The sequence below is a fragment of the Pseudophryne corroboree genome, chromosome 11 (genome assembly GCF_028390025.1).
Source record: "Pseudophryne corroboree isolate aPseCor3 chromosome 11, aPseCor3.hap2, whole genome shotgun sequence".
Classification (NCBI taxonomy): domain Eukaryota; kingdom Metazoa; phylum Chordata; class Amphibia; order Anura; family Myobatrachidae; genus Pseudophryne; species Pseudophryne corroboree.
The window spans coordinates 306,798,249-306,813,933 of NC_086454.1; the positions used below are offsets into that span (position 1 = coordinate 306,798,249).

Below are 15,685 nucleotides of genomic sequence, written 5' to 3' on the forward strand. Positions count from 1 at the left end.
GACTACTAGAATTAGATTTACCGGTAAGTAAAATCTTATTATTTCCATGTTCTCCTGGGATCTGGAAATTAACCAAATAAAAAGACATTTCTATGTTCTCCTGTGGCCTGGAACATCAGCGAAGAGACATTTCCATGTTCTCCTGGTATCTGGAGGGTGGTATGTAGTCAGAATGTCAACATTGAGAATGTCTGCACTAGATGTGAGACTGCAGTTATGCTAAGGATTAGGCTTGCATTCAAAATTAATGTAAAGTCAATTTGTGGACATGCACACAGTCATCATCTGACAATGTGAATGTCAACAGTCAGACCATGTCGGTATTTTGAATATCTACATTTTTTTACACACCTCTGGAGCAAAATCTCATGAAGATACATTGTCATGTTCTCCTAGAGTGTATCCCATTTTGTACATATTTGTAAAATCTTTCTCAAGCCCATATCATGAGCTCTTTTTATGGGATAAAAGGGAAGAAGCGATGTTCCCTCTAGATTATGTAAAACCTTTCCCGACACCTCTGACACATGGTGGAGACGCTGCCAAATCCCAGGTAACTTTGTACATTTCTGCTGGCCATCCCTCAAATTATCCAGCTTGTACTCTAGAAGTGTGAAAGACTTGATCAGTTTTTTATATAGAAAAGAGAAAACCTATACATCTCTTTATATTAATTCTGTGCGCTCAATTTACTTCCTCCCATAGTAACTTGGGTATAAAGAAATAAAAGATGGTGCAGTGTGTGGATTGGCTGAACTGACTGCAACATCTAACCGCCACAGAGCCTTCGGAGATAAGTGGACCGGGAAACGATAGCATTGCATGTGATAAAGCACTTCATCAGGAGCAGCCATCCGTGAAATTCCACTCCAGATACACGGGCTGAGATGAGAGATGGAAATTCATTTCTCTATCATTTTCTCGGCCTGTGAACTCTGTGAAAAGTTCCTTTCTGGAGTTTAAATTTAGAAAACCATTGAAGCTTTACCTGTCCGCTGATAAACGCTTTTGGGCACTGTGCTGAGAAGTGGAAATTCATTTTTAAGCATCATAAAATGCGAACGTACCAGCTTTGCCTAAAAATAGACCATTTACTAAACATTATACCGTAATAAAGACCTAAGAAGTGTCCTGTTTTTTTTTTTTTAGACATCTACTTTGCATGCGGAACAGTCAGAGCCACGCTTCTCCTACTGAATGCACAGTCCCCTATAGCAAATAGCAAAAACTGTGGCAGGGCATGCTGGGATGTGTAGTATTTTCTCATTCGTCTTCCTTGTGCCCCGTTGATAAAATGAATGTTTCATTGGCTGACACTGACTACCACACATATTTATTCTTTCCATCGCATTATTATTAACTGAAACTTCAAATTTTGATATGCAGCAATTCCATCATGACTTTTGTCCAAATAATTGTTTGTCAGGGACCTGGATTGACAGAGCATAAATATTACATGCGTGTCTGAAGGTACAATGGTCTAGGTAGGGACCATTGGTTGCAGACAACAATTCAGCAAGTTACATAACCTGCAGCTAATACACAGTGGCGGAAGATTTAGGCATCTGCCACATTTCCCTCCAGTAGTGCGATAAACAGGATTGTGCTCTACGAACAGAACAAAGCTGAGATACAACACTATACTGTACTGTATGTGCCTTCAGATGCTTAATGCATGAAGCAGGGTAATACAGTCTTGTTCAGCGTGTTGTATTGGTTGCCACTAACATTATCTGGTTCTGCTTTATGTTGGGAACCAGATCCTAACTGTAGCAGCTGTTTTGCACTGGATTCTCTATTCACTAGAGATACAGATGGGTCCACGTTTATCTTGACCTTTAATAGAATTAACTGAGACTGGCCAGCCGGACTTAATCCCCTGCTGTAATGACTTAATCCCCTGCTGTATTGTTCTCTGTATTGTATTGCAGCTGAGAACGATAGATGAAGGGTTTATGCTAATAAGTCATGTTGTGCCTAGGCGCAGAAAACTAGTCAAGATAACCGTGGACCCATCTGTACTTTTACTTCCTACCTTTGTGTACAGTATTTCTGGAGGCCAGTGTGCGAATCCTTTACGGTGCATGGAGTAACAAGCAGCCTATTCTCTGTTGGATAACACACCACATACAGTCCCTTTCCAGTAGGACTAACATATGGGAAATCCCTGTCCCATCTATTTAATGTACACAGTAGACATCTTCCTCAACTCTGGTCTGCAGGGAAGTCCCCTCTGTGGGCATCTAGCAAGCATTGGTTGCCATTGGTGTACAGCGAAGGCACATCTGGTGTCTTATGCACAAGGACCTGTGTCTGGTAATTTTTCTGGAATAAACCCCACCCGATGGCAATTTTTCTAGGGGAAGACCTGTTTTGGAAGGTCACCCCCAGTTTAAGAATACAAATGTTTCCCCCTGCATTAGCCAGAATGTTCATTGGCTAAGGACAGTCCATTTCCTCTCTGGCAGCACATCATAGAAGGAAATAGAGTTGGGACCAGCTTAGGTTTGCAGCCTCCAGCCCTTTTAAAATAAATTGGAACAATTGTAATTGTAGACGTGGATATTCCTTCACCTATGAAAACAACGGACTGTGCCAAGACTTTGATCTTGGACTGCTTATAATTCTAACAGGATGGATTACCCAATTACTCATCATCTACGTGTGCATCCATTACCTATTGTATTGCTAATAGTAATACATATTCATCACCGCACTATGGAGTCACAAGCCGCTCGTTACATACTAGAGACACCACGTATCTTCTGCAGTTCCGAGTGTCTTGTTACAGTAGTTCATTGAAACATGGCTCATCTCAGAAAACATGCATGCACCAGGTCACTCTGTAGCTGCTGTTTTTCTAAACACGGTTATACCCGTAAGTGTCCTTTTATCAGCTAAAAACATCAGTATACTTTATTTTCGTTAGAATATGTAATGCTTCCATTTGCTGCTTTTTGTGCCATGATTAGATGCAAATTTTGTACAGTGGTTTAAAAAAAAAAAAAAGCTAAATAATAACTTAATTTAATAAGATTAAATCTGTCAGATTTCTCACACAGCATTAGCTGATCTCCTATTGCAGGCTTGTTCTAATCCCAGTCCTTGGAACACTAGAGAATGGGCACTTTCAGCTGTTCCTGTTTAGCTCCTGCATTGGTTTACAGTGAGGGATTATCCCATTACATTTTGTACTATAATACATACATGATCTTGTCTGCTGCTGTACCCGTTCGCTGTCAGAAGTACGCACAAAACAAAAAGTATCCCGTCCCCCAAGTGTCAGCCATGCAGCGTTCAGGGGAGGGCCAGGGAGGCTGGTGGTGTCTGGGATGATTATTGCTTCCAGGAGAAGAGTGCTCTAATGTATCAGCAGGCAGCATTCAGGAGAGGGGCGGGGGAGTCTGGTAGTGTCTGGGATGATTATCGCTCCCAGGAGCATAGTGTGCGCTAATGTATCAGCAGGCAGCATTCAGGAGAGGGCTAGGGGAGTTTGACCGTGTCTGGGATGATTATTACTTCCAGGAGCAGAGTCCACTAAAGTATCAGCAGGCAGCATTAAGAAAAGGGTCAGGGGAGGCCTGGTGGTGTCTGGGATGATTATTGCTTCCAGGAACAGGGTGCGACAATATATTAGCAGGCAGCATTCAGGAGAGGGTCGGGGGAGGCCGGTGGTGTCTGGGATGCGCTAATGTATAAGCAGGCAGCATTCAGGAGAGGGTCGCGGAGGCCAGTGGTGCAGGGTCCATTAATGTATCAGCAGGCAGCATCCAGAAGAGGGTCGGGGGAGGCCGGAGGTGCAGGGTGTGTCAATATATCAGCAGGCAGCATTCAGGAGAGGGTCGGGGAAGGCCGGAGGTGCAGGGTGTGCTAATGTATCACTCAGGAGAGGATCGGTAGAAGCCAGTGGTGCAGGGTGCGCTATTGTATTAGCAGGCAGCATTCAGGAGAAGGTCGGGGGGAGGCCGGTGGTGCAGGGTGCACTATCGTATCAGCAGGAAGCATTCGGGGGAGGCCAGTGGTGCAGGGTGCGCTAGTTTATCAGCAGGCAACATTCGGGGGAGGCCAGTGGAGCAGGGTGCACTAATGTATCAGCAGGCAGCATTCAGGAGAGGGTCGGGGGAGGCGAGTGGTGCAGGGTGCGCTAGTGTATCAGCAGGCAGCATTCAGGAGATGAAAGTTTAATCACTCTGACTGATGTGTAGAGCCCCATTACTATCCGCCCACTTTATCACCCAGATAAACATGCAAAGTAACTATAATGTTGGCAACTATATGTTGACGCTATACTTTATTTCTAAACCGCCGACAATTACATCGCCATGTGCACATTTTCTGGTTTACCCTGAAGGGTGATTTACAATATTTGATTAATGGCTCCTGTCCTGACCAAGCAAATTCTAGTTGATTAACAGTAATCACAGGAAAAAGTCACTGTCATTTCTCTAGCAGTACAGCACCTTTATCTGCACCAGTTTTTAGGGGGAAAAAAGGCCTGTTTTAGCCCCCCCATCACCTGTGGTTTTGCAGTGTGTGATACGTGTTCCAGTGTTTTCCATTACTGTTACATTTTTCAATGTATTAGTTTCTGAACTTTGAAGGCACTTTTGTGAATCAGCATTGTGTGACTTACTGCTGTCCTGTATGTGATAGTCCTCCTCACCGCCTTGCTTTCACTTTCAGGGTCCGCTGGAGAATGACACCCTGGTACACGTGGCACTGATGGCAGAGAGCCAGCGGTAAGACTTACTCTCGGTCCTGGAAGGAAATATATTAGTAAGGAGTCAGGGAGTCTTTTAAAGCTTTTTAGGCTCGGCCATAAATACAGAGCAGCGTTTACTTACAGGCGCGAGGGCGGCTTATAAAGTGTATTTCCTACCTCAATACACCACAGATTGTCTGCTGGACTTTTTATTATGGGTTCTGCTCTCAGTCTAATTATTTATCTGTAATTATCATCTGATAACGGAGCAGGGATTCTTCGCCAGGATCTGTGCAATGCCTTTTAAAGCTTTTTCCAGTCACATCTAAGTATCTGCAAGGGGATATTTTATATGGTAAGCCAAAAGCTTTTATTCTCAAAAGCATTTTATTTATATATTAATTGGTTACTTGCCTCCTGTAGTCTGAAATGTTAAAGGAAGAATAGAATTTCCTTCCAGTACCTTTTAGGTTTGTTTAAAAGGTGGTGTTAGAAGGAAGAGGGAGCAGGTAGGCCAAGCTATACCCTAGGCTAGTGGTTCTCAAATTGTGTGCCGTGGTGCCTCAGGACACTTGCGGGATGCCTGGGATTGGAGGTCTAGGATCAATTCAAATTATTTCTGGTCAACGTAATAGGCAAAACCAGTGCTGGTGGCTGCCAATCATAAACTATGTGCACAAACAGAAGCAAATCCTGTCCCCCACCACACAACCGATCCTAAGGTTGACATATAAAATGTATTTTCTATTACGTCCTTGAGGATGTTGGGGACACCAAAAGAACCATGGGATATAGACGGATCCGCAGGAGACATGGGCACTTTAAGACTTTCAAAGGGGGCGTGACCTGGCTCCTCTCTCTATAACCCTCCCCAGACTCAGTTTAGAAAATGTGCCCTGCGAGATGGAGGCACTCGGGGGAGCTCTTAGAGTTTCTCTGAAAAGAGTTAATGTTAGGTTTTTTATTTTGGGGAGATCTGCTGGCTACAGACTCCCTGCTTCGTGGGAAAGAGGGGAGAACAGTCTAGACCCACTTCTAATGAGTTTCAGGGCTCTGCTGCTGCTGACAGGATGCCTTCAGCTCCTGAGGGGAGATGAACGCCAGGCTCTCCTGGATGCTCGCTCCCACAGCTTGCCGTCCCCCATCTTCAGCCAGAAGTCAGAAGACAGGTGAGTATGTGAGGAAAAGACATCTTCTCTTCAACAAAGACGGCATATAGAGGTACCGCGCAGCATGATTTGCTCAGTGCGCGCCAGGCTCCCGGACTGTACACACCGCTGGGTGCAGGGCGCTTGGGGGGGGGGGGGCGCCCTGGGGAGCTAAAAATACCTCATAAATAAGGCTGGCATATCTGTACAGTGCCCTGGCACTGCCCGCAAACCCCCGCCAGGATAAACATGTAAAAATAAGCGGGAAGAAGCGCTCCATGTTGGGGGCGGGGCTTCTTCCTCCAGGCTCATTCGACGCCATTTCCTCCTCCAAGCAGCAGCGCTGGTCCTTCCTCACAGCAGACAGGTGCCAGGGGCTATAAAAACGAGGGGGGGGGGGGGGGGGGGCGGCAGATTATTTACATACATATTATAGCGCTGCAGCTCTGTGACACTTGAGGGTGTTTTTCAGACCTGCACTTTGGCGCTGGGGTGTGAGCTGGCTCCTTTCCTTTTGTTCCCTCACAGGCTTTCTTTTGGGTGCTGTTAGGGAGACAGCATGTCTGAGGCAGAATTTTCCTCTCAGGGGGATATTTTATTGGGGACACCAAATGTTTTGGGGGTCCTGTCGGCACCGCCGACTGCTGATTGGTTAACTGCTTTAAATGCTAATGTTACTCTATTAAATCAAAAGTTTACTGAATCTGACTCTCAACTGCAGATTTGGAAGAAATCAGTAGATGACGCTTTATTACAAGGGTCACTAAAACGTGGTGTTGACCAATTAGATGACACAGATACCGACACGGACTCTGATACCGGTGCAGATTATGCTGATTCTAGATTAGATCCTAAATTGGCTAAGAGTATTCAATATATGATTGTGGCTGTCAAATACATATTACGTATTGACGAGGACCCCTTTACACCAGAAACGAGGGTCCTTCTTTACAAAGAAAAGAGACGCTCGGTTTCTTTTCCTCCTTGTTTTGAACGAAATTACCTTTTTGATGGCATTTGGAATACACCTGATAAGAAATTTCTCATTCCTAATAGGATCAAGGTGGCATACCCCTTTCCCGCAGCGGATAGGGATAAGTGGGAAATACCACCCACAGTAGACAAAGCCCTAGCACGCTTGTCTAAACAGGTAGCGCTCCCTGCGGCTCAGTCGACGACTCTTAAGGAGCCGGCTGATCGTAAGCAGGAGGCTACTTTAAAAGCTATTTTTACTACCACGGGGACGCAGCTTAGACTGCTTATTGCGTCAGCGTGGGTTAGTAGCGCCATTGAAAAATAGGCTGAAAGTTTATCTGCGGATTTAGATACTCTGGATAGGGATAGCATCCTAGTGACGCTTAGTTATATCAGGGACGCGGCTGCGTACTTGAAAGAGGCTGCAAGAGATGCTGGCCTCCTGGGGGCTAAGGCTAATGCTATGTCAATTGCGGCTAGGCGTGCGCTATGGACTCATCAATGGAATGCTGACGCTGATTCCTTGAAAAATATGGAGTCCCTTCCCTTTAAGGGTGGGGAACTGTTTGGTGACGGCCTTACTGATTTAGTATCAGCGGCCACAGCGGGTAAATCTGCTTATTTACCTAATGCTCCTGCGCAACAGAAGAAACCGCACTATCAAATGCAGTCCTTTCGGCCCAATGAATATAGAAAAGGCCGAGGTAACTTCTTCCTCGCTACCAGAGGTAGAGGAAGGGGCAAGAGAACTTCCGCCTCCTCGAGTTCACAAGAGCAGAAGTCCTCCCCGGCTTCCGCCAAATCAACCGCATGACGCCGGGTCTCCCTTACAGGAGACCGCACCGGTGGGGGCACGTCTAAGGCTTTTCAGTCAGGTTTGGGTTCGCTCAGACCTGGACTCTTGGGTGTTACAAATTGTGACCCAAGGGTACAAACTGGAATTCCAAGACGTTCCCCCTCGCCGTTTTTTCAAATCACCCGTACCAGTTTCGCTTCCAGACAGAGTTCTAGTCTGTGGAGCAATACAAAAATTATGTCAAAATCAGGTTGTGATCCCAGTCCCCCGGGCGCAACAAGGGGAAGGGTTTTATTCAAGCCTATTTGTAGTGCCGAAGCCGGATGGCTCGGTACGACCAATCCTCAACCTAAAATCTCTAAATTTTTTCCTGAAGAAATTCAAATTCAAGATGGAGTCTCTCCCAGCGGTGATCTCCAGCCTGGTGGAGGGGGAATTCATGGTGTCTTTGGACATAAAGGATGCCTACCTTCATGTTCCCATTTATCCCCCTCATCAGAGTTTTCTCCGGTTTGCAATCCAGGATACTCATTACCAATTTCAGACGTTGCCGTTTGGCCTGGCCACAGCTCCGAGGACTTTCACAAAAGTCATGGTAGAAATGATGGTTCTCCTCAGAAAAAAAGGAGTTACAATTATCCCGTACTTGGACGATCTCCTGATAAAGGCGAGGTCCAAGGAAAAACTGGTACAGGGCATTGCACTGTCTCTGTCGCTTCTACAACAGCACGGCTGGCTCTTGAACCTGCCGAAATCACACTTAATTCCAACAACACGGTTGGCATTTTTGGGTATGATTCTGGACACGGGCCAGCTGAGAGTGTTCCTCCCTCCGGAGAAAGCACTGGAAATTCAGAGTTTTGTAAAACTCATTCTGCAGCCACCAACTGTCTCCATTCATCAATGCATTCGATTGCTGGGGAAGATGGTGGCGGCATACGAGGCCCTCCAATTCGGGAGGTTCCATGCCAGAGTGTGTCAGTGGGACCTGTTGGACAAATGGTCCGGTTCCCACCTTCATATGCACCGGAGGATAGTTCTATCCCCCAACACCAGAATCTCACTGGCTACACAGCTCTCACCTGTTAGAAGGATGCAGATTCGGGATCCAAGACTGGATCCTAGTGACCACGGATGCAAGTCTCCGGGGTTGGGGAGCAGTCACACAAGGGGTGACCTTCCAAGGAAGATGGTCAAGTCAGGAAACTCTTCTTCACATAAACGTGCTGGAGTTGAGGGCCATTTACAACGGCCTTTTACAAGCGGAGCATCTTCTTCGAAACCGGCCTGTCCTGATCCAATCGGACAATGTGACAGCAGTAGCGTACATAAACCGCCAAGGCGGCACAAAGAGCAGAACAGCAATGGCAGAAGCCACAAGGATTCTTCGCTGGGCAGAGACTCGGGTAAGCGCTCTGTCGGCAATTTTCCTTCCGGGAGTGGACAACTGGGAAGCATACTTCCTCAGCAGACACGATCTACATCCAGGAGAGTGGAGCCTCCATCAGGAGGTCTTCTCCCTACTAACAAATCTATGGGGGGTTCCCCACATAGACATGATGGCGTCCCGCCACAACAAAAAACTACTAAAGTTTTGTTCCCGGTCCAGGGACTCTCAGGCGGCGGCAGTGGATGCACTGACGTCACCTTGGGTGTATCCGTCTGTGTACGTTTTCCCTCCGCTTCCTCTCATTCCAAAGGTTCTGAGAATCCTAAGAAAATCACAGATTCCAGCGCTCCTTGTAGTTCCAGACTGGCCAAGGAGAATTTGGTACCCGGATCTTCAGGAGTTGTTAGTCGAAGATCCATGGCCTCTTCCTCTTCGCGAGGATCTGCTGCGGCAGGGGCCGTTCGTCTATCAAGACTTACAGCGGCTACGTTTGACGGCATGGCGGTTGAACGCCAGATTTTAGCCCGTAAGGGTATTCCCGATGAAGTCATCCCCACTCTTATCCTTGCTAGGAAGAGTGTGACGTCGAAACACTATCACCGTATTTGGAGGAAATATGTTTCCTGGTGCGAGTCCAAGAAAGCTCCAGTGGAGAAGTTTGACCTTGGACGTTTTCTCCATTTTCTACAAAATGGAGTGGATGCGGGCCTTAAATTAGGCTCCATAAAAGTGCAGATTTCTGCTTTGTCAATTTTCTTTCAGAAATAATTGGCCTCACTTCCTGAGGTGCAGACCTTTGTAAAAGGGGTCCTGCACATCCAACCTCCTTTTGTGGCACCCTGGGATCTTAATGTGGTTTTGACATTCCTAAAATCACATTGGTTTGAACCTTTAAGTAAAGTGGAGTTGAAATTCCTCACTTGGAAGATTGTCATTTTGTTAGCATTGGCATCCGCAAGGCGGGTGTCTGAATTGGTGGCCTTGTCTCACAAGAGCCCTTATTTGATCTTCCATGAAGATAGGGCAGAATTGAGAACTCCGCAACAATTTCTGCCAAAGGTGGTTTCCTCTTTTCATATTAACCAACCTATTGTGGTGCCAGTGGCTACTGGCACTTTGGCTGAGGAAAAGTCTCTGGATGTCGTCAGAGCTTTGAAAATTTACGTTGCCAGAACGGCTCCAGTTAGGAAAACAGAGTCTCTGTTTGTGCTATATGCTCCCAATAAACTTGGGTATCCTGCTTCCAAGCAGACCATTGCCCGCTGGATATGTCACACGATTCAGCAGGCTCATTCCACGGCAAGTTTGCCGTTACCTAAGTCGGTAAAAGCCCATTTCACTAGGAAGCTGGGCTCGTCCTGGGCGGCTGCCCGGGGTGTCTCGGCATTACAACTTTGCCGAGCTGCTAGTTGGTCGGGGTCAAACACGTTTGCTAAGTTTTACAAGTTTGATACCTTGGCCGATGAAGACCTAAGGTTTGGTCAATCGGTGCTGCAGAGTCATCCGCACTCTCCCGCCCGTTATAGAGCTTTGGTATAATCCCATGGTTCTTTTGGTGTCCCCAACATCCTCAAGGACGTAATAGAAAACAGGATTTAATACCTACCTGTAAATCCTTTTCTATAAGTCCGTAGAGGATGTTGGGCGCCCGTCCCAGTGCGTACTGTATCTGCAGTTTAGTTCTGGTTACACACAGGTTGTGTTATAATTTCTTCAGCTTGTTGCTGAATTTTGTTCATGTCCGTTGGCATGTGTTCAGTTGAATGCCATGTTATTCGGCATGTTTGTGGCGTGAGCTGGTGTGATGCTCACCTTGTTAATTCCTTTCCTCAAAATGTCCATCTCTCCGGGCACAGTTCCAAACTGAGTCTGGGGAGGAATATAGAGGGAGGAGCCAGGTCACGCCCCCTTTGAAAGTCTTAAAGTGCCCATGTCTCCTGCGGATCCATCTATATCCCATGGTTCTTTTGTTGTCCCCAACATCCTCTATGGACTTATAGAAAAGGATTTACCGGTAGGTATTAAAATCCTGTTATTTCTTTCTAAATCTCTCAATAAGAAACTTTTGGACTAGGGGTGCCGTGAAAAAAATGATGATACTCTAGGGTGCCGTGATTCAAAAAAGTTTGGGAACCACTGCCCTAGGCATCTAACAATTTTTAAAGGGGCAATTTAATTAGCGACAACGCCTTACATTTTTCCGAAAGTGTAATTTTATCTCTTGTTCTTATAGTACCTCTGTTATTAAACAATGTGATTTTACTAACACAAGACATCAAAACCAGTATAGAGCTTTTGGGATACAGGGTATTACAGGTGAATGTGACTTTCTGTATGAGCGCAACAAATGTCACCATACTTCCTCCCATTGTCTCTAGATTGCAAGTCTTTCTGAACACATACGGTATACAGACACAGACGCCGCAACAAGTGGAGCCCATCCAGATATGGCCGCAGCAGGAGCTAGTGAAGGTAAGTTACACAATCTTATATCACGGTATAAATGGAGGTGTTCCAGTGTATTTTTCTTATAAACGTCTGGTGCATAAAATCTGGCCACGTTGCGCTACAGCTTCCATGCGCAACCGTGGCGTATAACTGCGACGGGGCTCATCGGCGGCTGCGATTACTACCAGCCACGCTGGAGTTGTCTCTGCTCATTGTGTCTGATCTCTAAGCCTTAATTGAATTAGCAGGTGACTCGCTGCTGCGGGATAACAGAATAGCACGCTCCCTTTGTCATGGGCAGCCGATGAATGGAGACGACGGCAGTTCTTGAGCTGAAATGAATGACTGGTGTTCTGCTATGAATCAGTGTGGGCCCTGCAGGGAGGAGGCAGATAGGTATAGTACAGACATCCTGCCAGAGATGATCTGGGTAAATATCACTGTTTATCCTTGATTACAGCGCTAAGGAGACTGTGTAATAATTAAACCAAGCGTTGCCAGTCACAGCTCAGGCTTCTGCCAACACCAAGGCTTGGCTACACTCCTTCTCTGCAGATTGTCACAGCGGAGGCTCCCGCTACAGTATGTGCACCCGGTGCCAGGCGAGCTCCATCCAGAATGATGCAGCATTTCATAGAGTAAGCAAGCTTAATATTCATACAGTCCACTTGTCTATGGCTAGCTTCCTAAAGCAATCTCAAATCAGTAGCATCAGCCGGCACTAAAGTTACTTCTGTACAGTATATAAAAACCTTACCCCCCGTCAGACTGCTCTGGATACATTTTCACATAATAAAAATGTCACACTTGCCCAGACACAGCAAGGCTTACAGAGGAGGTACCTGGATGAGACGGCTCGCAGCACAGATGTCACTTGGGCTGTGTGAGGCTTGCACTGAATATTTCCAGTATTTGCCTGAGATTAGGTTAAACCTTTACAGACACCACTGCCTAGAATTGTAATGCACTAGCCACAAAAGACTAAGGCCCTCATTCCGAGTTGATCGCTCGCTAGCTACTTTTAGCAGCCGTGCAAACGCATAGTCGCCGCCCACGGGGGAGTGTACAGTATTTTTGCTTTGCAAGAGTGCGAACGCCTGTGCAGCCGAGCGGCACAAAAACATTTTGTGCAAAACAAGACCAGCCCTGTAGTTACTTATTCTGTGCGATGATTGCTGCGACGGAGGTCCCGGAATTTATATCAGATACCCGCCCTGCAAACGCCCGGACACGCCTGCATTTTTCCAAACACTCCCAGAAAACGGTCAGTTGACACCCATAAACTCCCACTTCATGTCAATCTCCTTGCGTCCGCCAGTGCGACTGAAAGCGTTGCTAGAACCTGTGCAAAACCACAATGCTTTTTGTACCCGTACTCTGCGAGTGCGCATTGCGGTGCATACGCATGCGCAGTTTTGCAGGTTTTTTAAATGATCTCTATGCAGCGAACAACGGCAGCTAGCGATCAACGCGGAATGAGGGCCTAAAGGCACACCCCCGCTTACATGATAGCACAGTGTTATGGGGAGATCAATAAAGCCGATTGTCGTTTTTGGAAGATCGGAACCCCATTTACAGCCTATGAGAGCTGCTGTTTATGAACCAGGGAATCCACTGCCATGTTGGGGGCTATTTGGCCTCCACAGTTATTGCAGTTACTGTATACCTTGTTGAGTAGCTTACTCTCTGGTGCGGCTAGCATTCTCTTGCAAGTAGTCAAGTTGCTCCATAGTCCATTTACGTGCTGTGTCTCAGCCGCTGTCTGATTCTTTCTTATGGAAATGTTGTGTATTTCTAGTTTATTGCTCGTTATTCTAATTGGAGAGTATTTACAATTCCTGTGTATTTTTTTTTCCATATATTCTGCCATAAGTCTTTATTTATTTTATTACATTTATTTTTAGCATTCAGTAAAACTGTCCAGCATCGTCCTTTTTTTCATTTGTTTGTTGGTCCTGATGAAGTGGGTTTAGCAGTGTATCGCACATTGGGGGTCATTCCGAGTGGATCATAGCGAGCACAGCTACGATCATCTTCCCTGACATGCGGGGGTTGCCCAGCACAGGGCTAGTCCGCCCCGCATGTCAGGGAAGAGGATCGTAGCTGTGGGACATCCGGGGGTCGTAATCAGAACCCCCCCTGGCCATATTTAAGTAAACAAATGTGTATATATAATCAGCTATGTAACATATCCGTTATTGTTCCACGCAGTCACCAGCCCTGGACAACTAATATGTAAATTAGTTGTGTGGGGCCATCACCTATAATCCGGGTCTGTGCCTCTCTCACTGCCTTGGACGGGATGCCCCCATGTGCTCCTTCACAACTCATTTCAAACCTCTCACACTCCCTTGCAAAGCCCTCACTCAGGGGTCTATTCATGAAGCAGTGGAAAGAGTGGAGAAGTGAGCCAGTTAAGAAGTTGCCCATGGCAACCATTCAGCTGCTCTGTATAATTTTATACCATGCAAATTATAAAATGTTACTTCAATGCTGATTGGTTGCCATGGGCAACTTCTCCACTGACTCACTTCTCCACACTTTTCACTGCTTCATGAATAGACCCCTATATCCTCTCCTATTTACATCACTGACCTCATTTCCCTTCACCTTCCTGCTCACCCACGATCCATGATCGCCGACTCTCATCTCAACGGATTATTTACTCCCACTACCAGATTTTACCCGTGCTGCTCTCTACCTCTAGAACTCTCTCCCTACCAGACTCTCCACCTCTCTACAAAATTTCAAATGGACTCTCAAGGCCCACTTCTTCCTCAAAGCCTTCCAGCTCTCATCCAGACATCACTGCTCCATGCGCGTTCTCTCTTCCCTCTATGTCACATCTGTCCATCTGCTCCTCCCCCTTAGACTGTAAACCCTCACGAGCAGGGCCCTCTTCCCTCATGTGCTTCAATACAATCATCTCTAAACTGCCTACAACCTAACCCCTGGGTTCTGCCGCCCTACTGCTTGTTAGAGTATTATGGCCGCTGATGCAGCAGCATTTATAAACAATGTTATGTTTGGTTCTGTACTGTAAGTCACTTTCTTGTTTTGTCCATATTGTTTCTGTTGTTGCACATTGTAAGGTGCTGCAAAACCCTTGTGGCACTATATAAATAAAGGATAATATTATAATCCACCACATCTCTCCCATTCCTCTTTGGCACCCCAAAGCGCCATAATTGACCAATATTTAAAATGAAAAAAATAAAAGTCTGCAAAGTTGACTGACAGTTGGCTTGTCCCACGTCACGGCTGCCTCCACGTTACTATCAGCAGCCGAGCTGGCAGCCACACAAAGCGATACTTCCAGTTCCCAATCTATATTGCTGCTGTCTGCACCGTGTGGGAAAGATTTATGTGGAGCCTGTCAGGGAAAGCCACCAGGAGCAGTAATGCGAATTGAGGGGAATAATCATTATAGATTGGTTAGTGCACAAACATAAGGTGCTCATTATTGCATCCGGTATAGACGTCGGTTCTGTATTGTAAATACTGTCGGAAGTGCCATGAATATCTCCCTGTAACTCTTCTTGTTACGCCTGTGATAGGTTATTACTCCACCTATGTTTTGCTTCCTCGCTGTAAATGAAATTGTACTTATTTGCAATTCCGTTTTTCAAGATTAATGTCCCTGTGTTCTCCTCTTTTACCATTGCGAACATTAATCTCCGGGAACTGTTTGTCGTTAGCGGGAACCCGAAAAGGCTTATGTTCTACTGATCACATCTCTGTATTGTTTTATAGGCTGCAAATAAGGAGTTTGCCATAAAACTGTTTCTGTAAAAGCTAAATTTCTTCCGTTCTTTATAAATACGCTAATCTACGGGGAGGGGGGAGAAATAAAAAACACATATTATTATTTTTTAGTTTTCGGAGTCTTGCTACAGTAGCATACATAACAAAAACATGCCAGAAAATAAATGCACGACTCTGATCACATAGACTGCCTCTGGGTTTCTATATATGATTCGTGTGAGGGTTTAGACAAGGGGTGGGGAACCTTTTTTCTACCTAGGGCCATTTGGATATTTATAAAATCCTTCGGGGGCCATAAAAAAAATTATCAACTTAAAAATTAGCCTGCCCCCAGTAGATATGCCCCTATTAGATATGACCCCTAGTAGTGCCGCTTACACACACACAGACACACACACACACACATTAAAAGAAAAAAACACAATACTCACCAGCCCCGCTCCTGCTTCCGGACCCTTGCC

General features: G+C 46.0%; 1 protein-coding gene across 5 annotated transcripts in view; it reads left to right on the top strand.

The window, feature by feature from the left end:
• Window positions 1–15,685, top strand: part of PHKB (phosphorylase kinase regulatory subunit beta) — a 413,553-nt gene that overhangs the window by 321,940 nt on the left and 75,928 nt on the right. For all 5 annotated transcript variants that reach the window (XM_063945574.1, XM_063945575.1, XM_063945572.1 and 2 more), the window contains 2 exons: window positions 4,684–4,739; window positions 11,390–11,483. In XM_063945574.1, the coding sequence (XP_063801644.1) occupies window positions 4,684–4,739; window positions 11,390–11,483 (150 nt within the window). The remainder of the gene's footprint in view (window positions 1–4,683; window positions 4,740–11,389; window positions 11,484–15,685) is intronic.